The sequence below is a fragment of the Polyodon spathula genome, chromosome 5 (assembly GCF_017654505.1).
Source record: "Polyodon spathula isolate WHYD16114869_AA chromosome 5, ASM1765450v1, whole genome shotgun sequence".
Classification (NCBI taxonomy): Eukaryota; Metazoa; Chordata; class Actinopteri; order Acipenseriformes; family Polyodontidae; genus Polyodon; species Polyodon spathula.
This window is the reverse complement of record NC_054538.1, coordinates 2590988-2618717: the sequence shown is the minus strand read 5'-3', so window position 1 is coordinate 2618717 and position 27730 is coordinate 2590988. Positions and strand designations below refer to the sequence as shown.

General features: G+C 37.7%; 1 protein-coding gene across 6 annotated transcripts in view; it reads right to left on the bottom strand.

Annotated features, from left to right (window-relative positions):
* Window positions 1-27730, bottom strand: part of LOC121315414 (ral GTPase-activating protein subunit alpha-2-like) — a 161564-nt gene that overhangs the window by 6444 nt on the left and 127390 nt on the right. For all 6 annotated transcript variants that reach the window (XM_041249469.1, XM_041249471.1, XM_041249470.1 and 3 more), the window contains one exon: window positions 8409-8533. In XM_041249469.1, coding sequence (XP_041105403.1) covers window positions 8409-8533 — 125 coding nt within the window. The remainder of the gene's footprint in view (window positions 1-8408; window positions 8534-27730) is intronic.

Sequence of the window (27730 nt, the reverse complement as noted above, 5' to 3'; positions counted from 1 at the left end):
GGGGTCGCTGGTGCACAGTGAGCCGAGGACACCCCTGCCGTCCTAAGCTCCCCCCCCCTACCCCCCCAGGACACTCAGCGAATTCCCCGCCTCGTGGGAACTCATGGAATAGCTCAGACTCGAACCGCCGACGTCCAGGCTGGATGCACCACTCGGGAGCCCATTTGCAGTTTAACTTTTAATACAAAGCTGGCACCTGGCTCCTGACTCAGGTGAACAAGCTTTCGCATCCAAAGCAATCGAATGATCACGACATCATCTTCATGTGGATAAATGTCGAATTATTTTTCATTTTCCTTTGAATCCTCTCCAGTCCTCTGAAGAGCCCCCTCTTGATCCTACTAATACCTAACAAGTGTCTGTCAATGCTGTCTCCTGATCTGCATGGTAGCAGGAGGCTGAATCCCGTGATAAACGAGCAGCGTTTCTATCTGGAGATACCTTCAAAATCCTCTGTGATAAACAAGCAGCGTTTCTATCTGGAGATACCTTCAAAATCCTCTGTGATAAATGAGCAGCGTTTCTATTTGGAGATACCTTCAAAATCCTCTGTGATAAACGAGCAGCGTTTCAATCTGGAGATACTTTCAAAATCCTCTGTGATAAACAAGCAGCGTTTCTATCTGGAGATACCTTCACAATCCTCTGTGATAAATGAGCAGCGTTTCAATCTGGAGATACCTTCAAAATCGTCTGTGATAAACAAGCAGCGTTTCTATCTGGAGATACCTTCAAAATCCTCTGTGATAAACGAGCAGCGTTTCTATCTGGAGATACCTTCAAAATCCTCTGTGATAAACGAGCAGTGTTTCTATTTGGAGATACCTTCAAAATCCTCTGTGATAAACGAGCAGCGTTTCTATCTGGAGCTACCTTCAAAATCCTCTGTGATAAACGAGCAGCGTTTCTATCTGGAGATACCTTTAAAATCCTCTGTGATAAACGAGCAGCGTTTCTATCTGGAGATACCTTCAAAATCCAAGTCAAGTCTTGAAAACTTGAAACCTCCCTTCTAAACAGTGCTAAATTAAAGATCTTAATACGTGTAAACCAAAAAAAAAAAAACTATCAGTGCGTATAAAACAGGAAAAAAGAAAGTAAGAAAGTGCTGAAGAATGTGATGGATTCTTACTGGAGGACACACAACAAAAAAGGAATGTTTATATCCTAAATTAAAATCCCCCCCAGTGCCCCGTACATCAGGCTGGACTGGCCATGCCACTTCTGAGTATACAGCACAGTGAGAAGCCACTGAACACATGCGCTGGGAAACAGCAGTGATGAAAGCAGCCACAACCCTGACGCTGTGTCCTGGCCCTACTAACTCAGAATTTCAGACACACTCCTAACTGGTAGAATGTTCCATTGCCAACCAAACTTTTCTGTAAATGCAATGCACCCCTTTTAATCTATTCCATTGAAATCAGTAATATAACAAACCACACATACAAATGTAAGCAGGAGGATCAGTATCAACACATTAACAAACAAGGCAACAATCACAGCTTTGCTGATAGTGCAGGGATCACGGCATTATCATGGGAAATGGTCAGCAGTAGCACTATCCTCTTTTCTCACGTATTTGTTGAACATATCCATCCATGCTTTTATTCATCTATAAGATACAATGGGCAGGATTTTCAAAAGGTCGTAAATGTTATCTCCAGTGTTAATCAAGAAACCGGTACGAAGCAGTTCGTTATGCCTATTTCATTATTAAATAATCGTGCTAATGTGATTTCTGAAATAATGTTACTATCTTAACCAGCAGTGCTTCTTGTGACTATTTCTCTTGTTTGTGTGGGAATTTAAAAGGACAGCTGTGTTGTCATAATTTATCAGGAAATGGAGGGTTTTATTAATGAAAGAGTATATGACTCACCTTGAAACAGAAATTTAACAGACTGGCTGTGACACCGACGATATAGAGAGAGAGTGTACAGGACCAGAGTTAACTACTTACAGTACCTCGATAATTCAATAGTTGTAGTTCTGAAAATATTTTAGTCTTTTCTATACTTGTGGTTGTGAAGGAGATTTATTCACTTGCTTTAATCATTTGTAGCCTTACAATTGTTTGTTGTATTGCTAAAATGATATACACTGTGTCTTAGCCACACAAGAATGAAGACCAGGCGAAGGACACACAGATCCACTGGGAATGTGATCGAGATCATTGGCATGGAATCTGTCTAAACATATTTAATGTTGTCAGACTCCCCCCACACTTTATGTACACTTTCACCTTCACACGTTTGTATATCATATAAAATGTTCTTATAATACTGTAAGTGTTCAGTGGCTACTTCTAATCATGTTGCATTTATTTATCACAGAGGCGACCAAAGAGAACCAGACAAAATGCACGATTAGAGGAATTCACTGAACAATTACAGCAATTATACACAAATTGTGTACTGGGTAGGGAGTTCTACAGTGATTTTAAAAGCTTAATAAATATATAATGAAGTGTTACATACATGGTATACATGTACAATATAGCTTACAACTACAAACACAAACGTCACTTCAAACGTATTTATCTACAGTCTACATATACACCGCCCTATCCAAAAAAAAACAACAAAAAACTATGTATTTTTCTTTTTAACCAAACCAAGATTTCAAAATGAACATTAAAAGTTGTACATAATAAGCTGTGGCAGAATATCCCCCGAATGAGGACAAATGACTAGTGGGATTTATTTAATTATTTTTATTTTTAAATCTGTGCCATCTTAATTACTTAATCTTTCATACATTTACTAGAATTCATACAACACATTGGACAGCTTCATTTTGGGAACTTTTGAAGATGGATTTGTTCACTGCTGCAAGCTGGTGTAACAAGCACATGCAGGAGGCTGTGATGCACATATTGAAATGCACACAACAAGAGCTTAGTTTGAGGGTGAGCTGCATGCTGAACCAAGAAACAGACAAACCCTTACAATGAAACCTGGCCAAGGGGTAATCCACATCAAAAAACAATCCCGGCCACCTCCTGGACACTGTCATGAATGAAATGTTAGTGACAAATGAATCAGTGCAACGTACAAATACAAGGTATTACAGGGCAGCCTTGTTATTACATACAACGCACACAGAGAAAAGGAAAGCACATAGAACATGGTTATAACCAACACAGACTGCTGATCACCAGAGGAGATGAAATGAGGGATTCCTCCACACTGGGGACAGTTGAAATATACATCATACATGATTATATATATATATATATATATATATATATATCTATATATATATATATATATATATATATATATATATATATACAAATAATTCATAAGTTTATTCATAACTATGGATATATTTGAGATAGTGAATATCACAACATTCAATGCATCAGAGGTGGATTTGGGGCTAACACATCAGTATAAAGCTTCTTTGAATGAATGAGGGATCTTTGTCTATCTGTATATTTTTCCAATCACTAGGATTTGATTGCCATAATTTACCTGAATCTTAAACCCTAATGAACACTCGGATCATTGTGTGTGTTCTGTGAGAGTCTTTGTTGTTGTTTCTGCTTAAAATACTTGTTATGCATAATAATATTCCAGTCAAATGCCTCTGAAAACACTCTAGAAGGTGGAGAAGTAACACCAAAAACCTATGTTGCTAAAATGTCTTTATTATTCAACCAAATAAATAGAAAGTTCATAGATGGTTAACAGATTTTCAGGTAACACTTTGTTTAAAACAAATAAACGAAAGCTAAGTTGTTCAGAGCAGTTTCTCTTGAACACTTATAATTCTCTGATCATCTCTAAAGTCAGAATGTCCACTCATGTAATTGAGATACCTCTAGATGCTTCTCATTGCGTGACAAGGTGTGGCTGGAACTTGACATGACCCATAAAAGAGCAAATGCTTCTTTTATTACACCTGGGTGATTAATAACATAAGAAACTTTACAAACGAGAGGGGGCCATTTGGCCAATTTTGCTCGTTTGGTTGTTAGTAGCTTATTGATCCCAGAATCTCATCAAACAGCTTCTTGAAGGATCCCAGGGTGTCAGCTTCAACAACATTACTGGAGAGTTGATTCCAGACTCCCACAATTCTCTGTGTAAAAAAGTGCATCCTATTTTGTGTTCTGAATGCCCCTTTATCTAATCTCCATTTGTGACCCCTGGTCCTTGTTTCTTTTTTCAGGTCCCTTGGGTCGACATTGTCAATACCTTTTAGAATTTTGAATGTTTGAATCAGGTCACCGTGTAGTCTTCTTTGTTCAAGACTGAATAGATTAAATTCTTTTAGCCTGTCTGCATATGACATGCCTTTTAAACCCAGAATAATTTTGGTCACTCTTCTTTGCACTCTTTCTACAGCAGCAATATCGTTTTTGAACACAATGTTCCAGCTGAGGTCTTACTAATGCATTGTACAGTTTTAACATTACTTCCCTTGATTTAAATTCAACACTTTTCACAATGTATCCGAGCATCTTGTTAGCCTTTTCTATAGCTTCCCCACATTGTCTAGATGAAGACATTTCTGAGTCAACAAAAACTCCTAGGTCTTTTTCATAGATTCCTTCTCCAATTTCAATATCTCCCATATGATATTTATAATGTACATTTTTATTGCCTGCTTGCAGGACCTTACACTTTTCTCTATTAAATGTCATTTGCCGTGTGTCTGCCCAGTTCTGAATCTTGTCTAGATCATTTTGAATGACCTTTGCTGCTGCAACAGTGTTTGCCACTCATCCTATTTTTGTGTCGCCCGCAAATTTAACAAGTTTGCTTACTATACCAGAATCTAAATCATTAATGTAGATTAGGAGTAGCAGAGGACCTAATACTGATCCCTGTGGTACTCCACTGGTTACCACACTCCATTCCGAGGTTTCTCCTCTAATCAGTACTTTCTGTTTTCTATCTGTTAACCACTCCCTAATCCATGTGAATGCATTTCCCTGAATCCCTACTGCGTTCAGTTTGAGAATGAATCTTTTATGCAGAACTTTGTCAAAAGCTTTCTAGAAATCTAATCAAACCATGTCATATGCTTTGCAATTATCCATTGTCGATGTTGCATCCTCAAAGTAATCAAGGTTCGTTAGACACGATCTCCCTTTCCTAATAGCATGCTGACTGTCTCCCAGGACACTGTTATCATATAGGTAATTTTCCACTTTGGATCTTATTATAGTTTCCATAAGTTTACATAAAATAGAAGTCAGGCTTATTGGTCTGTCGTTACCTGGTTCAGTTTTGTTTCCCTTTTTGTGGATCGGTATTATGTTTACAATTTTCCAGTCTGTCGGTAAAACCTCTGTCTCAAGAGACTGTTGCATGATCTTGGTTAGCAGTTTGTAAATAACTTCTTTCATTTCTTTGAGTACTATTGGGAGGATCTCATCCGGCCCAGGGGATTTGTTTATTTTAAGAGCTACTAGTTCCTTTAACACTTCTGTCTCTGTTATGCTAAAGTTATTTAAAACTGGATAGGAACAGGTTGACATGTGGGGCATGTTGTCTGCATCCTTCACATGATTCAGGCTACAGGCCATCCAGTGATGATTTGTTATCTGAACGCAACCAGTGTTATAACAGACTGACTAGATTCATTCATTTCTTTGATTTCAACACTGACAAGCCTGTATTAAACTGCCTTTCTCAACAGCCATCGAGGAAGAGACTGGGATTAAAGAGGCCCACCAACAACGATGCTCCCTAAACAGTAAGGGAATCGACAAAAACACACAGGTTTGTACTATGTAGACCTAACTACTGAAGGAATAACCAACACCTTTGCTTTGATAACGTTTTAAAATGTGATATATTTTTAAATCTGTTCACAAGTGGTTCATTTCTAAAATGCCACCCAATTTCAACATAAAAAGTATTTTCCCCACTGCAATGCTGCAGACTGCCTATTTTGAATAAGCAATTTTCATTGTCATTGTCATGACATGTGTACCATGTAGCTAAAAACACAATGAACCCCTTAGTACACTTGGACACACCTGTTAAGCTGACACCCTGGGATCCTTCAAGAAGCTGGATGATGAGATTCTGGGATCAAGAAGCTACTAACAACCAAATGAGCAAGATGGGTTGAATAGCCTCCTCTCGTTTGTAACCTTTCTTATGTTATCATAACTGGAATTCATGTCAGGTAATTGTGTCAATATTATTAACAACAGCAACAACAGGATCCCCCTGGAAAGGAAAAGGCAATTACTTTTCCATAAGAGCAAAAAATGCTAAATACATTATTTAAAGATCTGTTGCCCATATATGTAACAATGTACAAGGACAAGGTTATCACTTTAACTTGTGAACTTTTTCAAGTATCAGTGAACTGTAGTGAATAGAAAGCTGAGACCAGAGCAGACCTACCTTGACTGCCTTGTCACAAAAAAGGAAGTTGTATTCTAAATGCAGCTACTCTGTGATTTTCTTAAACTGTACTGCGACACTCTGCATTAGATCCAAGGAGATTGCGGTGACAGCTGATTCCAAGCAGTCAACTGACAAAGATCAAGATCTACACTACAAAACCTCACAGCACCCCGGTTATAATGCTTGCAAATCTATTCAAAGATGCAGAGTCTCAGATAATAACAAAGCTGTTTGAAATGAATATCAAATGAAGCAAGAGGGCCTGCCTACATAAAACACTTTTATAAAACGCGGCTCTGGACGGCTGAGACAAAGAAATGATTGTTCCTGGGCTAAAATAATCAAGTCTTGGTAATCATGAGGAAGGCAGCCTATTCAATCTAGTCTGTACATCTCACACAGCCTTTCTATAAAATAATTCAATGCACCTATAGAAAAAAACAAGACACAAATACCATAGCTCTTATTAATCACAAGCCTGCCCCCTTTGCTGTTTAGTATGCCAGTTACTGAAAGGTCAATAGAGGTCAACGCAGTGTGTCTCAACACCTCTCCAGGAAGCAGAAGCATGATTATGGAAATAGCCCTGGCTCCCCTCTGCTTCTGCTAGCCTCCTTATCTGCACAGCCTTCTGCGTGGTGCTGCTGGAGACCGCTTCAAATGCACACACACCTCTTATCTTGTAACAAAGCTCCAAAAGCACACACACTGTGGCCAACGGCATTAAATGGTGACGCATGTCGAATTTTTATTTGTGGCTGACTATTTTAGCTGAATTCAATTTATTTCTACAATTGATGCAAGACATTTGTTTAACAAGTCAGATTGTAGGCAGGCGGGGGGTGAAGCAGATGTTTGACAAGGCAAACACTGTCTGATGCAGTCTGTGGGTATAAGAGCTCTGGGTTTGACTGCACACAATGAAACCAGACTACAATGCAAACAGTTCTACTGTATAAAGAAAGACTGTAGCATGGCAATGTTATGCCTTTCAAATGGCAAGTTTGAGTAACTTCTTGATTGTACAGAATGGCTAAAACTGTAAAATTAGGCAGGTGTGGGAGAAAATACGGAAACTGTAACAAACTAAAAAACTAAATAAAAGTTGTTTTTTCAGGCGGACTGCTGTTCTTATTGGTAAATTAATGAAACCGCAAACAGCTCAACGTTTCTGAAGTTAACTGAAGGCCTCAGTGATATTATACCACTTGTGGCCGCAGAAAAACAAACTTTGAAGTAAATATATCTTTCTAACCACCGTAGTTTAAAGAACAGGTAACCCATTAGTAGCATGTAGTATTGTAACTCCCAGGTTGATCAATAATTAGGGATGGTTTGCACAACTTGACTGACCTACAAGGATACAAGAAATAGGCTTACAGACATGAAAGAAAGACATGACTTCCGGTTACTTTTCTTCTTAATTCGATGTACTCAGCTAATAGTTTTCAGTTTTTTAAATAAAACCAATGATTGGAAGATCGACAAACATACAGTACACAATCCATTTTATTTAGATAGATAACAGGTTTATTTAACTTTTGGGTTGAGAATCTGAACACAGATGACTGCTTTTCTTCAAGGACGGTAGTTCAGCCTTCCATCTCTTGTATCCTAGCAGCATAATCCACATTGGCCATTAACAGCAGTGGCTTCTGCGCTGAGGGATCATTTTCCGATAAGTAAGCATTAATTCTGTTTCAGCTCTGCATAACATATGCAAGGCACAGCAAGTACCCAACACCCTTCAATGAATCTGAGCACACTATTGAGAGAAAGTCATTAACCTCGCTAGAGCTGGAGGTTAACAGGAGTACCCGAAGAGAGGTTTATCTAAAAAAGAAATAAAGCTGAGAAGACCAGCTTTGATGCAAAACAAATGCCTTCATTTCTTTTGATATTCATTAGTTTATTGAGATGAAGAAGGTTTGCCCGAAATTGGGAATGATTGCTCTGAGGAAAACAGGTGTGCATGAGCAAAGTGTTCCTACATTTAAATGAAATGAAAAGACAAGTCAAAGAAAGACTTACCTGTTCCACTCAGGGTGTAGTAGCTCGGGGAGGGAGAGAACACTTGTGCAGCAAAATCTTCAAACGTCATCACTTCTCTGTGGCTCTGGACGATTGCCTCCAGGTACAATGCCCTTTCTTCATAGCTTAGTGTTTGGATGTTAAGGAAAAGATATGTGGCTAAATCTAAGACAAAACATCAGATGCTTTTAAATACTGTAGTATCACGGTCCAAGCAAGTGAGGCAAAGAATACTGAAAGTGTGGAAAACAGGGAAGTAAGATAAAAACATTTTAAACTGCAAAATTAGCATACAGTTTCACCACTGTGAACCCTTATGTGGGGGCAGCATGCTGCAGAGCAGAGGAATCCAATCTCAGGAACTTAACTGTCCCAGTCCTGAATGGACACAGTTGGAAAGTACAGTCACTGGCTTTGTTAAATGAGTCCATGGGAATATTGATTGTTATACACAGATTAATTGAAGAGTAAATAACCTAAATAAAAAGAACAGAAGTTAAAAATAGATAAAGAAATCTTATGCTTGTGTATTAACATGCTACCAGATGTTGCGCACTGTAAAGGTTAACTCCAAACAAATGGCTTTGAAAAAAAAGAAAAAGAAAACCTTTTATTGAAGCAATAACAACACACTGAATCACATCCTAATTACAATGTAAAACTTCGCAATTTCAACATGTAATCGAAAAGCAGTCACCAATAAAACTTACAAGCGTGACGTGCCAAAGCAACTTCCCAGCTGCCTTAATAGGACCCCTGCTTGTGACAGCCTTTTACAAGGAAGAAGGAAATCTTTCCTCTTTGTGTTGATCTTAAGGGTCGTCAGGAGGAAAATTGGACCCATTAAAAATTCTGAATTGCACTAGTAGTAATCCAAGCAAATGTGCAGCTCTTCTGAAAACTCAACAACATGCTGAGTATTTATTATTATTATTATTATTATTATTATTATTATTATTATTATTATTATTATTATTATTATTATTATTTAAAAAACTGCACAAAAAGCTGTGTTTTGAAATTTCAAGTTATCTGTCTGCATTCCCTGATAAACACATACACATTCTTTATTATGAAAGATCATGGAGGATTTCAATTGGTAGGTTTTAATACTACAACAGTCATTCCTTATATATCAAATAGCTCATCGTGATTTCTTTAATTCCAATAATAATTAGCTTTGTGCGGCAAAAACTAAAAATTAAAGAAAGAACAAACAATGTTTGATATCTGAATCAGAGCAACATCTGCATCTTTAAGGGAAGAAAAACTGCATTTTTTCAATCCTATTTCTGTGACGATTCAGAGACACTACATTGGAAAATCAGGCTCACATACGGAAACACCAGCAGCATCTATTCTATTTTAACTTTATCATTTCTAAATCCTTACGAGCAATGGTCCCAATCAAAGCGTCGGACACTGTGCATATGTTGCTGGCTCCTGCTAGCCCTTGTCTGTTTCAGGCTTGAACTCCTGATGACTCTAGCTAATGAATAGCCTGCCAAACTTCCTCAGAGTGGAGACACACGCCTCGACCAATTCTAAAGGGACTGACTGATGCCATTCACATCTCATTAGAGGCCTGCTTATTCCACACAGTGCTGGGCTGTTGACAAGGCTCTCCACCCCATATTGCCACAGCAAGCCACTGGCCCTATCAGCAGCAGCCTGACAGGCCTGAGTGGCCGTCTGGCAAACAGGCGCTCTGACATTAAGCTGGCACGTGCTGGCACAGCAGGAGCAGACTCAGGCGTGACAAATTGTTGAAAGAGCTGAGCTAAACTTGGGGCTGACAACCACCTGAGCCTCAGGCCTTACTTTGGCCCTGCCTCGATTCACTGCGAGGGCCTATAGTATGCAGTCTGCTCACTTTAAGCAAGGCAAAAACGCTAGAAAAAGCCTTTCATGTTCTGCCTAAACACCCTGCTGTTTAATGAATGGCCATCCATACTCAACACATCAGCGCACAATGCAGAGCACAACTGCTAACAAAATACAGGAGTTAATTTGTGTTTAGCTAAATAATGCATGGAAAATGGTCAGACAGGAGAACTGCTATGGTAATGGTGACTCTACAATGACCCGACACAACAGAATTGTTTCTTATGAGGGCTGGAAGTCTTTAATACACAGAATACCAACCCCACCCCCACACACAAACAAGGATGCACAGATCCAAACATAGGGCACAGTTCATACATATGCAAAATCAAAAGAACATGTTCCCAGCTGTTCTTCAGTAAAAGCATTTTGTTTCTCAGAAAAATGATTAAGGGGGCCTAATAATCAATCTGTTTCACGAAATACTTACAGTATCCCCCCCCAAACTGGAAATACAATCCACAATGAAATTAAAAGAACATACAGTTCCATTTGCGGTAAAAAAAAAAAAAAAAAAAAAAAATTTAAAGTAACCTGTACCTATTTGAGTTTAACAATCTGGACAAACCAGTGGGCTGCAAATAGACCTGTTGTACGTTCTGATAGAGTAGTTTTTAAAAGCCTGTCTCTGTAATGTAATAAATATTTTGTATCCCACAATTTATCAGTAATTACATCACGCAATCAATATCTACTTAAAGTGATAGAAATGTTATTAAAAGGATACAATAAATACCTGAAAGGAAACACACAGGAGGCTCAATATTGATTGTTTAAAGTTTTTTAAGCATCAAGTCCAAGGATATCGTTTATGCTTTAAATAAATACATACAAGTGTATGCTTTAGGATAAGTCTTGTTACACGTTGTTTGTACAGAAGTCACTGTACCTGCCTTCTGCAATTTCATAATTTCTCGGATTTCTATTTGAGAAGCTAAATTAGGGCACTAAAAGAACATCACAGGATCCACTGCCATGGCAACGAGTATCTCAGAGCAATAACAAGCCACTTCCAGGGTATCAGGAGTATCAACAACAAAATAAACCCATTTTCAGTTGTCCTTTATATATCTTCTTAACTTGTACTGTGCATCCTTCCAGGAAAACTGGCAAAGCTTAATTAAAAACAGACCCTGTACACCTATATACAAAGGAAATGTCAACACACAGATAACCCAACAGACCCCACAAGGTCAACAGAGCCATCTGGCCATCCATTATCAGAAACGCAGAGGAGTCCTGCACGCCTGTTATTCAGATTCCTTGAACAAATATTGACTGCCGCAGAAGCAGACGAGGGCTCTGTCTGATACCGTGCACCTACACAGCCAAGAGCCTGGAGAATCAATCTCCCTAAAACAGTCAGCTATATTCACCTGGCTGTTAAACTGCTAACTGATGTGCTGATATAACAACCACTGACAATATCCATTCATTTTACTGTTCTCTCTCCCTAGTTATTTAAATGGCTAACAGAGTTGAAGCTCTGTATCCATGTACTTTAAAACTGAAAATACAGCCTGCATCCCCTACCAACACACTGTGCCTGGGAAAGCATTTTAAACATACAGCAAACATCACCGGGTACAGAAGACCTAAAATAAATGCTAAAATAAAATGTTGGAAAATGACAGTGATGTGTCTGCGGTATGAAACCTAATCCAACTAAAAGAGGTACAATTATTAATGCCCAGATGATGTGAGTTCATCAAATGATACAATTATTCAGCCACTCTCTATCATTGAAAAATAACAAAGGTTGAGTAAAAGATTATTTCTTTCCCCCATTTAAAAATAAATTTCCCTTATGATTTCACTTCTGTTTTAGAATGACTTGGAGGTTCAAATTCTGGAGCCCCATAAGTAAGTTACTCCAACAGCAATAGATATCACTAAATTAAAAAAAAAACAAGTATGTTTTGAAAGAGGATCCCAATTAGAGGTATCAGAATCATGAAACGTAGACCCCACAGTGACCTATTCAAATAACAGAATTCGACAGTTAAATACATTAACAGTTAGCAGCTGATGTGCTAAGCTGAAAAAGGCTGACTGTTGCAAAAGCTTGAAACATATTATTCCTGAAACTATCATGTTTCCATCGGTTATGCTCCAATAACCTGCGCAATAATGCACACATCCTGGGGATTTCTGAACACTTCATGCACTCAAACTACAACATAATGTAAATAATCAGACATGTTTTAGAAAAATTCCCCCATTAATCATAACATGGACCTCTGACATAGGACACATTTATATCTGTAATGCTAAAACTGTGGCATTTCCCTACTGCTTTGATAGATTATTGCTATAAAAGAAATTGACAGAAATCAATCAAAAAACAAAAAAGTGAATGAGCAAAGTCAGAGCAGAAAGACTACCTATTCATAAGAAACATTATAACTGTACTGTACAAATTAGTAGGCTTTGTATCTGAAGTGAAATCCATGGTGATTAAGTCAATAATAACGTTTTTGTGCTGTTAATAGTACAGTGCTGCTAAAATCGTTAAAAGGGTTTTTGTTGACAAAATCAGCAAATTAAACAGGGAATAAAAAGCCTGAACAAGAAGCAAGCCTGGACGGCTTAAGGACTCAGATAAACTTACATAAAATAAGAGCAGAAGTCATTTCCAGACGTCATTCAGATGCTTTTCAGAAAATGAACCCAAAACACTGTTGTTTTAGAAGGGTCACCCACTCTAAGGTACATAATACAGTTGCCTCCCAGAACTGACATTTACTCTTCTGAGGGTTGGTACAACAGCAGTGAAAAATAATTCTAGGTGATTCAGAGGAAATGTACCAGCCATAAAACCCCAATCAAACTGTCCTGGACTGGATGTATAGGCTGGAATGGAGGCTGAACAACTTCAGCCCAAAAGTTACGAGATGAACCACGCTGGTACAGCATCAAGAGACTCTATGAATAAACAGTGAACTTCATTCTAAATACTTACTCAAGCACCAAGTCATCAAAAAACAAAGCACCTTATTATCCTCAAAAATGATACACCTGCGTGTGGTTGAGTGACTGGAACAACCAGGCCATGAAAAAGTGGTTTTACAGATGTAACGATCTGTTCCATGTTGAGCAGCTGCCTTTTCTGTTTGCACAGTTGATTTTATGTCCTTTGGACTTGTGTTAACCTTTGTGAGCTGCTGATTTTGAAGGCTACATTATTTTTATTTTTATAATCTGTCATCTGAGACATTAAAGCTGGTGCTAGGCACACTTCAGCAAGCACTGCAGGACTCTTCTACTAATGGAGCTTTTAATAGAACATTTGAAGGTAAAAAGGTCAGGGACTGGCTCAAGAGACAATGTACCTAATGCCTGTGGTACTTGATTATTGCTCTGCCTGTGGATTTTGGCATTCCATTCTTCTTTGATACTGTATATAGCTATCTCCTTTGTTGTTTTCTCAAAGGTGAATCCAACTCCTTTGTCTTGACCATCACCTGCTGTGTTGCCAAAAAGTTCTTCCTGGCTACTGACTTTCTAATGCAGCTTAGTTAAAGTGTAATGATTTTCAATCAAATGAATAGATTTTGAAAATAGTTCTATTACAGACTTTTAATGCAGAGGTGTCAATACTTTTGTCATGAACAGATATTTGAAATTGCTTAAGTGCTTTGTTTTTTGTTTTTTTTAGAAAGATTGTTTGTTAAACTACCAGAGATTGTGTATTTTGGTGTCATATTAATTGGTGGCTAATGTTCACTAAATATACATTAGCCACTACCTCATGACCTTAAAACTACAGGTAACTTCAATCCATGATGGTCATTATCATTGCTGACCCAGAATTCAAAAAGTCTCAGTACGCTGGTTTGGTTCTGAAAGGTCAGACAGATAAAACAATTGATGGTAGTGATGGTAAAGACTGAGAACCGCTTAACACCTGGATGCAATGGTCTATGCTGATGTTTCCCAGTCAGGAAGTAAAGGTCTCATCACGTACAAACAAGACACATACACTTCCCGGTGAATCTTTTCTAAATCCCTGATAAATGCGCACATTTAGCAAACGACGATAGATTTCTAAAGGAGCAGAAATAAAAGACAACCTACTATAGCACCCCATGTGTATTCTAATGTACACAGTTAACCTTAGATGAGTAACTCTCTATTTCATTGCTAGTATCACCGTGATAAATCGCCCTCTGCCAGCACAAAGGATCCACAAAAGCAGAGTGCAAGCATTACAGACATACCACAGATTCCCGTATCCTAAAAGGGAATGCGCCCCTGCAATCGTTAGGGTGCTATAAACATCTCATTAATTTCATCAGCTCAGAGGCCTTAATGAAGTGTTAACGACTGCAGCAGGACACAGTGTGCAGTGCCTGTGTAAAGCTGCATTACTTAAAACACTATAATCCTAATTACTTCCCAATAAGCAAACCAACTGATTATTAACCAACAGGTATTTTATAATTAGGACAACGAGCAATGCTGTTCTGTATAGCTGGTTATTAAATAGGTTGTTCTACACAGCTTTTTATTATTAGTAGTATTATTTTAACAAGGGTGTGTTCACAGGGTGCTGTCTCACTCTAATGCACTCGGCATTTAAAACAAAGTGCCCAGCATGGCATACCTAATATTGCTGCTAGCAAGCTATCAATTTTCATAAGATGACTGTATATGTAGCTTCTACCATGTTGTTTTATCTAAACCTCAGCCTTATTCTCCAGTGTGTTGAGTCTTATGCTGAAGGCTTCTCATGAGTCCTTACATTGCAAACTGCAGATCATTTCTTTAATTTGTTATTCTCCACTGCATGACATATATGCGCACCACCACTACTGTACTATATATCCCTGTAGTCAGTTATGAATTCCCCAAAGCAGGATTCATATATTTTATACTAATTCAACAGCAGTCTCGACATTTAAGTTTCTTTTAAACTCCACAAAGCCTCCAGAGGATTATGAAATACTGGCTGTAGAGACAGCAATTATACACTTCGTTTGTGGTATACTTGTGATAATGAATGTCTGTACTTGGTTTTATAACAATTGGATGATGAATTTTCTAGATAACGGTAAATGTAAAAACAACAATAGCAAAAAAAGTAAATAGATATCCCCCCCAAAATGCTATTCAAAACCATAGAATTGCAACATCATTTAATTCATATGCAACACCATGAATGACCATGAACATACTGCTCTAAACTGATGTCTGAAGATAGCACACAAACAGAATCATTATGGCATTACCCACATGAGCTGCGACATTGTGAACTCCAGAATGAGAAATAATGTGCTATCTGCCCTGGGGCTGACACTGAAGAGCCCCATACCTGCAAGCCATCACCAATGCTGGCAAAGCAGGTGTTGATTACAAATTGTCAGGCATGTGTGAAAGGGACCTGTTGTCAAGCAGGGCCTCCTGTACATGTTAAAGCTCATTCCAGCTGAAGGATCTGGAGCTTCTCTGTGTCAATGATTACAGGAGACAAATCCCCAGGTCATCCCTCCGCTGAGATCAGTATAACAATGTATCTGTCCCATTTTATCAGTGTGTGTGCAGCTGCCAATGGTCGTGTAGTCTAATTATCTTGCTTGTTCATGGAGTGAGGTGATCAGCGAGGGGATGCGTGGAGGAAGGTGTGGGGGAGATAAAAAGACCACATGTAACCATGCCGTGATTCCCCCTGAGCTTCATTACAGTTTATAATCATACTCAAATCTGACAAGATATACCTACTTCAAGAAATCTGCTAATTGTCCTTTCCACACAGACCTTGGGCAGCAGGGTAAGTGCAGGTTAATTGAACCTTCTGGGACACTCCCTGTTACCATTTACTGTTGACAGCCAGGGCTCTCAATTATATTTCTTTAAAAGAGTTACGAACATTGACATTAAGGGATGACATCATTTCACAAATAAATACCAATCACCATCATCAGAGTAGACCTGTAGTCCTAAATTCAAGGCATTTTCAGACTGGATAAAATATGAAAACTTGTGATGAATCCAAGTAATCAGCAGTCATCAAGCTTAAGAGTCTAATTACAGGGCATCTTATTAAATGCTCACTGCAGTTTTCTTTTGCAACCTGTGCTCCTGCAGTCTTTCATGATTCTGCTGGAATTGAGGCAGTAGCCTCAAAATATTGTCCCCCTGTAACAGGAAAATATCCTTTTTTAAAAAAGAAGGTTAAGAGTCAACAAGTTGAGGGGCTAATATGGCAGAGTTGTTAGACAGGTGTATTTGCAGTCCCTTATATTTAGATGGACAACATAGACGTCTGCTTCTAGTTTTACCAAATCCATCTCATTCAATAAACAACAGGCACCATTGCACATAACCGACAAAAGTGTATAATAACTGTATTGCAAAAACAAAGCAGGCCCATACATTTGGTGAGACAGACACAAAGACAGAGACAGAGACAGACAGGCATAGGAAGACAGGCAGACAGACAATATCTGTTATAAGCGATTATAGCAAGTGTTTCCCAGGTTTCTCCACAGCTGTTGTAGCTGCAGTGTCAGTTCCAGTCATTGCATGGCTGTGTTTCTCAGCGGTGCTGAGGACAGCTCCCAGGGCAGCTCTCCTGCAACATTGTCAAGACAGGGAGGCACATTCTACTTGCATCTAATTGTGCAAAACAGCAGCACAAAAAAGAACTTCTCAATAACAGGTTTTGTGGGTTGTTTTTATTACTATCACAATGTAATTAACAAAACATTTTAACAGGTAGGTCTGTGACGCATAACCCCATAACACAACTGGTAGTACAAAATACAGAGATCAGTGACTTGAAAAAGTACAGCATGGTAACCTTCATCCACTAATGCAAAAAGAAAAATGAAGATTTAATATGCATGCAGTTTGTTTAATAACTAGATAAGCAGTTCTCTAAATGTACATCAAACAGATGGGTTGAACAGACAGACAGTCACCCTCTATTTAACACCAGATTCTGACTAGCAATAAACAGTGAGAAGATTTTTTTTCTGTATATATTAAAAACTCATGGCTATGTGAGGCTACCTTCACTACATACACATGTCTCTCCATCACTGCAGGGTACTTTCTACGACACAAACATGTCTATGGTTCTGATTCACCAATACAAGTAGACAAGAACCAGGGTTTCTATTTACCCCCCAGAGAACAACCTTGTGGTGAAACGGATTTCCCCCCCATTGCAAATGCACAGGAACTCTGCTTAAAAGAACATTTTTGGCACCACTAGGGATTCACTCACAACTGGTATAGTACTGTTTTGTAACCTGATCACCATCATCAAACTTAAATTCAAATGGTTTATTCAATCGTTTCAAAACTAACTTGTCATTGCGAGAGTGTATGAGGAACTCTAATTTTATTCAATCTTTCCAGATCCATCGTCATTTATCATTGCCTCGTTTTGTAATCTGATTTCTACGAGTGCACCTCATTGCTATAAAATGGCATGTAAACAAACGGCAAAATGCGCCGCTGTTTCTCTTGCTACAAAAAGTTGGATATTGTTTGAGAAAAAAGTCACTGACGAATTTGGCGATTCCCGTTCTGGTGAGTTGCTTCACTATTCTGTTAAATAATTTTGTTCATGACTTGAATATTGCTCCTGTACATGTATGCATAATTAATCTAGAGTTGCTGCTGCATTTTTAACATGTGTAGAGTTGCTGTGTTAATTTAGTTTGACAGTTAGTTTATTAACGTTAGTTTGTCTGTTACTTTAACATACACCTGCCTATTGCTTTTCTCTTATTCTGTTACATAGCTCCTACATATGTTGGCGCACGTGTGTCATGACAAGTTATACATATTTATTTACTTATTGATTCATATTGTGTCTGGAGGTCAACTCCATCTAGAGAACACTGTGCTACTGCTCAGTGTCCCCACAATCATGTTCAATTTGACACAAAAAAAATGTCTGGATCAAAAAATGACATTGAAAAACAACAAAAACACAACCACAGACAAACAACTTCAAAATATTCTGACTGCTGAAAATAAATGCAGCAGATCTTGCATAATATACAGTACAGTTTTGCTAACATATGGTCTGAGTTAGCACTAATCCCTTTTTATTTTATAAGCTTGTTCCTGAAAATACAAGGCACAAAGCCAAACCCATTAAAATAAGAGAGAGTGACATTGCAATTGCCGTAAGAGCACAACATTATTGTGTAAGGCCAAGGGCTGAAGTTTAAGCCTACAATACTGCACAATGTTCTGCAGAATGCAGATTCATTATTAAAGGGAACTTGGAGGCAGCTACAATTTTAATGATGCTGATGGCATCTGCGAAGGAATGATTGTGATGTATTACTACAGAACCATTTGTTTATTTTAGGTATTTAGGTTCAAGCGCATTCTGCACACCCATTCGAAGACAAGCTTTTTTTTATAGTGAATAAGACATTTTTGTCATGCAAAGGGAATGGAGACACACATTTCATAAGCCCTTAGCTAGGATTTAATGACAGTACTAATGAAGTATCCGGAGATGCAGATGGTCTGAACTAATGTGTTCTCATGTAACACAGTTACGAGGCCAGGGGTCAAAAAACAAGGTGTCTTCAAATATTTAGGCCTGTCAAGAAAAAGTCAATACTCGTTTGAACACTACCCTCTTCAATCAGTGGACTGAACTCTTGTCAAGAATGTGGAAAAAATATATAACCTGTTAATCTAATTTTGTTACCTTCATATTTTTCAATTTGTAAAATAAATAAATAAATAAATAGAAGTATATAATGAAGGCTTGCTGTTGCCAACTCAGGGAAACACAATAAGCATGATTCTGGGCAAGTAATTGGTGTCAAAAACGCTAATTAGGTGATTGACATTTTTATAACCTGTAAACATTTCTATAGGAATCCATCAAATGTCAAAAATGCTTCATTTAAAAAGACAATGAGCAAAGTACTGGGGTGTATGACTGTGGGCATTAAAATGAAGTCTAATGCTCTTTGTCGAATTCACTCGTAAATGTACAGTAATTATTTACTGTATTCTTTATTCTGCTCTTATTTGAATTTGATCTTATTTTTTTACTGATTTTACAGTACTTTATAACTGCTGTTATCTGAATATGTGATATTCTGTAATGGGATATTTTGGTGATACTTTGTATTGGGATATTTTGTAACAACTGTAAGTCGCCCTGGATAAGGGCGTCTGCTAAGAAATAAATAATCTGCTAAGAAATAAATAATTAATAATAATAATAATAATAATAATAATAATAATAATAATAATAATAATAATAATAATAATGCACAGCCACATTATTATATGATTTATTATTGGCAGCATTATTTAATTGGAATCCCATTTATTTTCATTCAAATTCGGGAACTTTCTCTTGTGTTTTATGTACTACTGCACAATTCACAAGATAAGCCTCTATGAGTTCACAGATGTCTAATCTAAACCGATTATATATATATATATATATATATATATATATATATATATATATATATATATATATATATATATATATATACACACAAGACAAGTAAAATCACTAGCTCTTCAAGCATTAATTCACTAGCTCTTCAGTTTAAGGACCAACTTGCAGGGTACTTTTGATTGACATCACTTCCAATAGCATCTGCTGCTTCTTGCAATTAGGATAGCTGCATTGCTAAGCAGATGCTAGTTAAAATCGGTACTATCAACATTGAGTAAAGCTGCTAAACTAGGCTTATTACTCAGAAAAATAGCATAACAGTGTTTGCAGTTTCTTACTTGTGTTCCCACCCCACACACACAGAAAAAGCACAGCTTGAGTACGGCATGCTGAATGAGCTTTACCTGAGCTGATTAGGAATCCTGTGATACTCAAGAAAGAGGAAAAGTATAAATAATAGGAAGAAAGAGAACAGGCTTCTGTGTTGGCAACAGCTTTTTAATCCTAGCCCCAAGCCATACTGTGCAGTCAGGCAGGCTATTACATGGCAACAATTAGGCGGCCGGAGCAGAACACCTGGTACTCTCTATTCCAGGCCTTCAGTGACAGCTGACTGTACAATCTCCCTGACAGGTGGTCGTACTTCAATCACATTAGCTAGTCGTTCTAGGGTTAATAAAGAGCCAGTCTTTCTTCAACCTGCCCACACAGAAGCCTATTCACTAAGTCCAGATATTGTGTCTTTTACTGGTTCTGAGACAATGTAGCTTAAAACTCTGTAAAATGAAGATCTCTGTACAATGATATAATTCAATTGTGAGTTATATTTATTTATTTATTGCATTTATATAGCACTTTTTATACAAAAGCACCGCAAAGCACTGTACAGTACACAGCACAAAAAAAGAACAAACCACAATACATTTGTATAGCAACATACAACTGCCAGTCAGACCATTTAAAGACCAGTATACACATAATATTACAAAAGCAGCAATTGTAAAGTTACATTAAAACCAACTAAGACAGCAAGTCATTTTATAAAAGTGTGTTTTTAGTACTGACTTGAAAACTTTAATGGTCCCAGCTTGGTGTCTAGGCTAATGTTCTGGACTTACCCATTCAGCAATGGACTACCTATACAAGAATCCATCCTACTAGATCCTTTCTAAGACATACAAAAAGAAACTTGGAAGTACCATATAATTCCCCTAACACTGACATGAAAAATGCAATGGCTAGAATGATGTGGTGGCATGTTATGTGTTATTAATGACATAACTTTCAACTTATCATTTGTCTACAATTTCAAATGATTCATGGAGTAAAGAAAAGATTTGATGAGAAGTCCCGACAGGCATTCAGTCTCTCTTGTTATTTGGTTTGGGCTCCTTTGAATTTATCACAGCTTCTAGACAACCTGTCATTCCAGACTCAACCTATAGTGTGGGCTATGGACCAAGAACCTTGACGTTCCACTCCAGAGTTAAAACATTCAAGACCCAAAATCAAGACCTACTGCATGCAACTCTGGGGAACAATATTGAAATGAACACCATTGGGCACCACTGTATAGAATGGTTTGAATGAACAGTATATAGTTAAATAAATAAATCCACATATGTATTTATATATGTTAAGGGCGAAAACCTTGTGGTCTGACGAGTCTAGTTTTGCCCGGGCCAATCAGGCGAATCTAGATTGGCTCAGAACTTGAAAAAGATGACTGGGCAAAACCGTTTTTTCAACAGTTTTCACTGAATTCCAGGACTAGCCCAGGCGAGTCTAGTTTCGTCCAACACTTCAAAATCAACGCTGGGTAAATCTGGTTCGCCCTTGCCATTAATTTGGGCAAGTCTAGTTTCGTCCAAAGCTTCAACATTGATGCTATGTATGTGCACTAATCAAATCAAAGTGTACAATTATAAAAATAAAACATTCAGTTGACAAATAAATATGTGAAATATAACAGGGGCATTACTGACCCTGTTACAATCTTAACTATCTTTTAATGAAGACTAAACAAAAGAAGATTTGAACATGAACAATTAGCATATTATTTCTCAGCTAATAAAGAGTGGTTTTAACCGCTGTTAAAACCAGCCCTGGTGTCCTGCCTGTTGAGCACCACCATTGGAAACCCAGCACATAGTCGCTACATTGTTGTCAGAAGTGGAGGCGAGGCAGGTATCCCGGCACACACTTGGAAGCTGGCAGGAGAGAGTGTAGAGATGCAAAATAATTGGCATAGGCAAAACTAGATTGGCCCAGCATCAACGTTGAAGCTTTGGACAAAACTAGACTTGCCCGAATTCAGTCTAGAATTGCACGATTACACGTGGGCGAGTGCCGTAAAAAAGTGGCAACTTCAGGATTTGCTCAGAAGCCCTTAGCAAAACTCTCTCGCGCTACAATTTATAGACTTACAAACAGAAACAAATGGGGTGGAGTTATTTTCGCACATATTGAAAGCCATTTTTTCCACCTCACTGTCCCCACTGACATCAATTAGGATCTAGAAACCTGTTGCACTCCAAAGTAGCCACATCTGGAATCTTATTTGTGACCCCTCAGACATTAAAGAGTCAACAGGTTTGCACACTGGTTACATATCTGAAGTATTTATTTAAATATGAAAATAGGTTAGCAAAGGTATTTTAAGGAAAGTAACAGAAAAATGTCTCTTGTTGGAGATAACAATCACCTAGTTAAGTGGGTATAATTGTATTGATTTACGTTAACAGTTCCCCGTTCTTAGGCATTCACTGTCATTTAAGTTTTTTTTTGTGGTGGTGAAAAGTAACATAGAAAGGTTATATAAAGTTCTCCAAGGTAAAACTGCTACAATTATATATATATATATATATATATATATATATATATATATATATATATATATATATATATAAACCACCTGCTTTCATTAGCATTTCTTTTCACTTCTATCCAAGGTAATGTTATCCCATCTTGGAGAAGCTTTGACTACAAATCTGTCACAAGGCACCTATGCATTGCAGACCCTCTTCTACAGCTAAAACAACAGGCAGCACTTCTGAATTCAAAAAGGGAAAATCAGCATTACCACATCAAAGGTAAAGAAGTGGGGAAAACAGCACGATGCACACTTTTATCTTTGTTCACAATCTAGCAAAGGCTGCCCTGAATTCCATTTTTAACAAACATGCTAATGCCGGCTGCAAGGACATCCTTTACACCAGAACAAAAAGAGAAGGAGAGAGAAAAGCTGGCGAAGCCTTTGCACTGTTAAAAGTGGGGCAGCTGTGTAACTAATACATAACGAACTAATTCTGTTTTAAATTAACACTAACACAGACATTCTAACACTGGACCTGCTGGAACAAACACCTAAACAAACATTACCTAGGTCACATTTCTACAGGTGAAAACAGCAGAGCACCCCATTAGTTGTTCATCTTTGAAATAATGGTTCATTCCTGATGGCTGGTATCCAGAAATTATCCTTACAGTAAAACAAAAGGAGATAGAGGGTTTCTCCAAATGTTGCCCACATTATACACTATCGGTTAGAGAGGTGGATTGCGATGCAGAGTCTGATATAAAGAGATTTCTCTTCATGACTTGCATCTATTAAAAGCCATGGTAAGGATACAGTCCTCATATCAGCCTGTAAAATGTTATCTTCAAACCACAGTACAGTGTAGCATCATGTGTTCTAATGAGGTGACGTGAAACAGTGAAGTCACACAGCTGAAACCACCAGCCCTTCATTGTTTCCTGTTTCTTGTAGAGAAACCTTCTGGAGAGATTCTGAAGGGAGACTACCATTGAAACACTCAATGGGAAAGTATGGAGAAATATCAGAATACTACAATTCTTTCAGAGTCTAACTATGCACAACAATGCATATGTTATGAGCTCGCACATAAAATATATGTATAAAAAAAACAAAAACAGATTAAAACAGAACATGGTTTGTGTGTCTTTACAAATACAGCTCTAGGTGGCTTGCCTCCCAGGTTGCATACACTCAAGGAGTCTTCTGATTTGCTCGAGGGCTGGTACTGATGTGAAATGATATAGTGCTGGTACTCAACACCCCTATTCCCTCCAATACCCTCTTGGTATTGATGATTAAGAAGCTACTGCTTTGGCTGTACCAAAAAAATCCGATTTAAAGCATTTTTAAAGTGGTAATCACTAAGTACAGCATGCAGGATTCACTAATTAACACAGCTGCAGTGCCCTGACAAAGAAAACAAGAATCAATCAATGTCAAATAGGCCGGCATGGAAATCCATTAAAAAAACTTAAGCACACTAACAGCTTTATGTAATGCAAAGGACTTATGAAGAAAAGTTCAATAATGAAATAGTGCTTAAAAAAAAAAAAAAAAAAAAAAGGCAGATGGGAAGGCTATCTGGCCAGTAATTCCGTAAAGCATGAGCAGAGGTTTACACACTGAGGAGGGTCCATGAAACAAGAGGCAGCACGTCAATCACAATCAGCAAACTTATTTGTATTATTATTATTATTATTAAGGGGAGGTGAGTCGTAATGACGACAGGTCTGAAAATCTGATAGTATGAAAACCAAAAGGTGCTGCTAAATGAAATCATGTAGATGCTGGTTTACAAAGCAAGGAACTAATGCTCAGCACTAGATCTCTGACAAAGGACAAATGAAAGTGGAATTGCAACTATTCCCTGAACAGAACTTTTTCCAGGGTAAAACAACTCAGGAAATGTATACTGAATTTAAGAGCAGTGCTAAGAAAATTGCTAATTTATGTTACAGTAAGTAGACATTAAAATACTTCTAAAAAAAGTAAAAACAGAAGGAGAAGGAGAACATGAATTCTAATAGTTTGGTATTAAACTCCCAAAATACCAGCCAGTACCAATTTACTATGATATCATTTGCTAGCAAAGAGGTGCTATTTTTAACAACACCCATTAACAACAGCCACTTTTTCCAAATAAAGACATTCAGCTTATTTCACTTGGAAGTATAGAAGCCAAAGGTCAGACACTTGACGTTATGGATTTAGATCATGTAATAACACCAACCTCCAAGAAAATTGGATAATTAATACTACTGCAAGTCATTCTGTTTTCAATTCATATGCCAGGGTATATTAATACAAGTATAATAAAGTTCTTTATGTCATGTTCATTGCTCCACATGTCTTTATCTCACAATGAATAGAAGGATATCCCATGCAAGTCGACAAAGGCTCAAATCACATAAATTATAAATGACATGAATTATAGGTGAATAAACCATTTCAGCAAAATTACACTTCTTCAAGACAGAGTATTTCTTTTCTTTTTTTTACAATGTAAGCATGATAAATGATGCAACAGCCCCCCCCCCCCCCCCCCCCCAGTATCAATTGAAAATAACACTGTGAAAGCAAGCCATTTCCAATTATCATCCCAGAGAAGTACACGTTCTTTTCAGTGCTCGTTTATCTTTATATTTAAGACAGATCCAATGTGTATCTCACACGCATGGACATTTTATTAACTTCCATGTGCTATCAAGCATTAAAGTGTGATTAAATTGATTAATGTCAAACCAAATCAATAACTACAGTAAATTCTGGAATCTGATGAAAAAACACTAAAACAAAAGGCTAAAAAATGAATTAAAATCTGTTAGACTCCATGTCATTAGTAACACGGAGCCCAATGCTTTTCTCACAGTACATACAGCATGCTCCAATTGCTTTTATTAACTATGCAAGTTGGCTTACAAAGAGGCAGAATAGACCTTTCATCTGGTGAAAAGCACTGCAAACATCACAGCTTCTTTATTTCACTGCATCCCTTTGTTTCTGCTAACGTCTGTTTACCAGACATCTACCTGTATTTAAGGGGCTATGAAACCAGAGACTACAGCCCCAGGGTTTAAAAGTGAGGGTGTGGAGGCAGGCTTTTGTTCCAAAACAAACAAAAAAAAGAGTAATGCTATGAGTCATTTTGCATTAGTGTGGGGGAAAGAATACTTTTACATGTTGTATGAAGCTAGACGCCATATGCCATGCGAGGACCCTATTACTTGATTCAGTGCCATTGCTGACAGGCAGACACATGTCTATCCCCAGAGGATGGGCTGTCTCTTTCCAGGGTGAGTGCAGGAACCCAGTGATCTGAACACACCAGACATTGTAACGAGCAGCAGGAACAGCTGGTCAGCCAGCAAGGTGCACCAGTGGCCCAGCGCTAGAATGATAATGGAATTAGGTTAAAACATTCAGTGACGAAACTGGGATCACAGGGTTGCCCCCCTGACTTGGGCATCTGAAGGACTGTAGGCATGTAAATCAGCTCCCATTGTTTGTCAGGGAGGGTTTAGAAAACTATGTAAATGCGAAATCGAGGTGAAGAAGCGTGCTTCCTTTGAAAAGAAAGAAGCAGAAGCAGCAGCAGCAGCAAGTGACAGATATTATTAGGAGGCACAGTCAGGCTTTTTATTTGAAAAAACCAACAACAACCCATCAAGATCATTTAAAAAAGAAGTGCAGTTTTTGGAGAATTATTGCTTACCTAAAGTAAAGTGCCACTATGTCATTAAACAATTAGCATTTTATTGTATTTATTAAAAACACTGACACTGTTTTGGCTTGAATTCCATTTTAGGGTAAACAACTCATTTGAGACAAAGAAATGAATAACTTAGGCTAAAGCAACCAAACACAAAAAACAACAACAACAATATAATTAGAGGTCAACTAGGATGTCAACCCTTAAATGCACAGAATTAGTCTGGTGGAGTTTCCACTGAAAAATATTACAACCTTTAAATATCAATTAGCTACGAATAACTGATGCAGCTCCACTTGTACCACTATTACCAACGCAGCTCTGAGAACGCAGCTCTGAGAACTGATTGTTCTTATGCTCTAACCCCGCCACGGCTGGAAACACAACAGATTGCTCAGACTGGGCAATGTTTACTGCCAGAAGTGTTTTAGGTTACTGGACGGCATGCTTGCTTGCTTTGGTAGCAATCTAAGGTCCATTTTGATAGAGCAATTTAAATATCAGCACTCTCTTATTTGTGCAATAATTATTTTATTTTTTTAAACAAATTGTACAGCTAAGACTGAAAGTTTTGCATCACCCTATAGAATTAACATTTTTCTTCATAAAGTCGAATGAAACCTGCTGAATAATGTCACGTTAACATACTGAATTACATACCGCTTTGCAGTTTTCCATATACTTGAGGAACATTTAAAAAAAAAAAAAAAAAAGTGAGATTTCGAAATCTAACATAAAATACTGTACAATTATGGCTTCCAGTAGACTTTTTGCGATATCATTGTGTAGTTCCTTTGATTACAAGATGTTAAATAAACGATCTGAATTATGCTCCTATAGTTTTGTTGTTTTTAATTATGTCTACATCCTAAAATTCTAGGTGAGGCAAAACTTTTGGCCACATTATAGTCCACACTTCAGCTAATGTTCGTTGTCATTAACTTCAACGACAATACTATATAGTTTGGAATGTCTGTGCTTCCAGGTACCTGTTCTATCTGACCATTTAGTCCAGCTGCAATCAGATCATGTGATCTTTAGCACACGCAGTTAATAGATAGCAGGATGCCACAGTACATCTTTATTTTATCTGTCACATTGTACTTCAGTAACTGTAGATATAAATTGATATAATTCGAACTGTTGTAATCCTAATGTTGCATCCTAGTTCATATTGTATTTTAGCAGGATTATTTGCACTTACTGTAAACTACATGTAATATGAATCTTGCATTGTAACCATGCACCACCAGTAAGTTATCTAAAGTAAAGGCATCTGCCAAATAAATAATAATAATATTTTTTAAAAACTACCCAATTAAAGTGAAAAAAATAAGCAATCAGATTTTATCACAATGAAAATGAAACATATTTCCTTACTCGTGAATGTCATTGTTTCTTGGCTATTCCAAATCTAAAATCTATAAAATCAACCAAAGAAACAACCACAGCTGGCTCCCATGCTAATGAGGAAGCACGTTCCTATTGAAGAGTCCCACACATTTCTCTGAGAG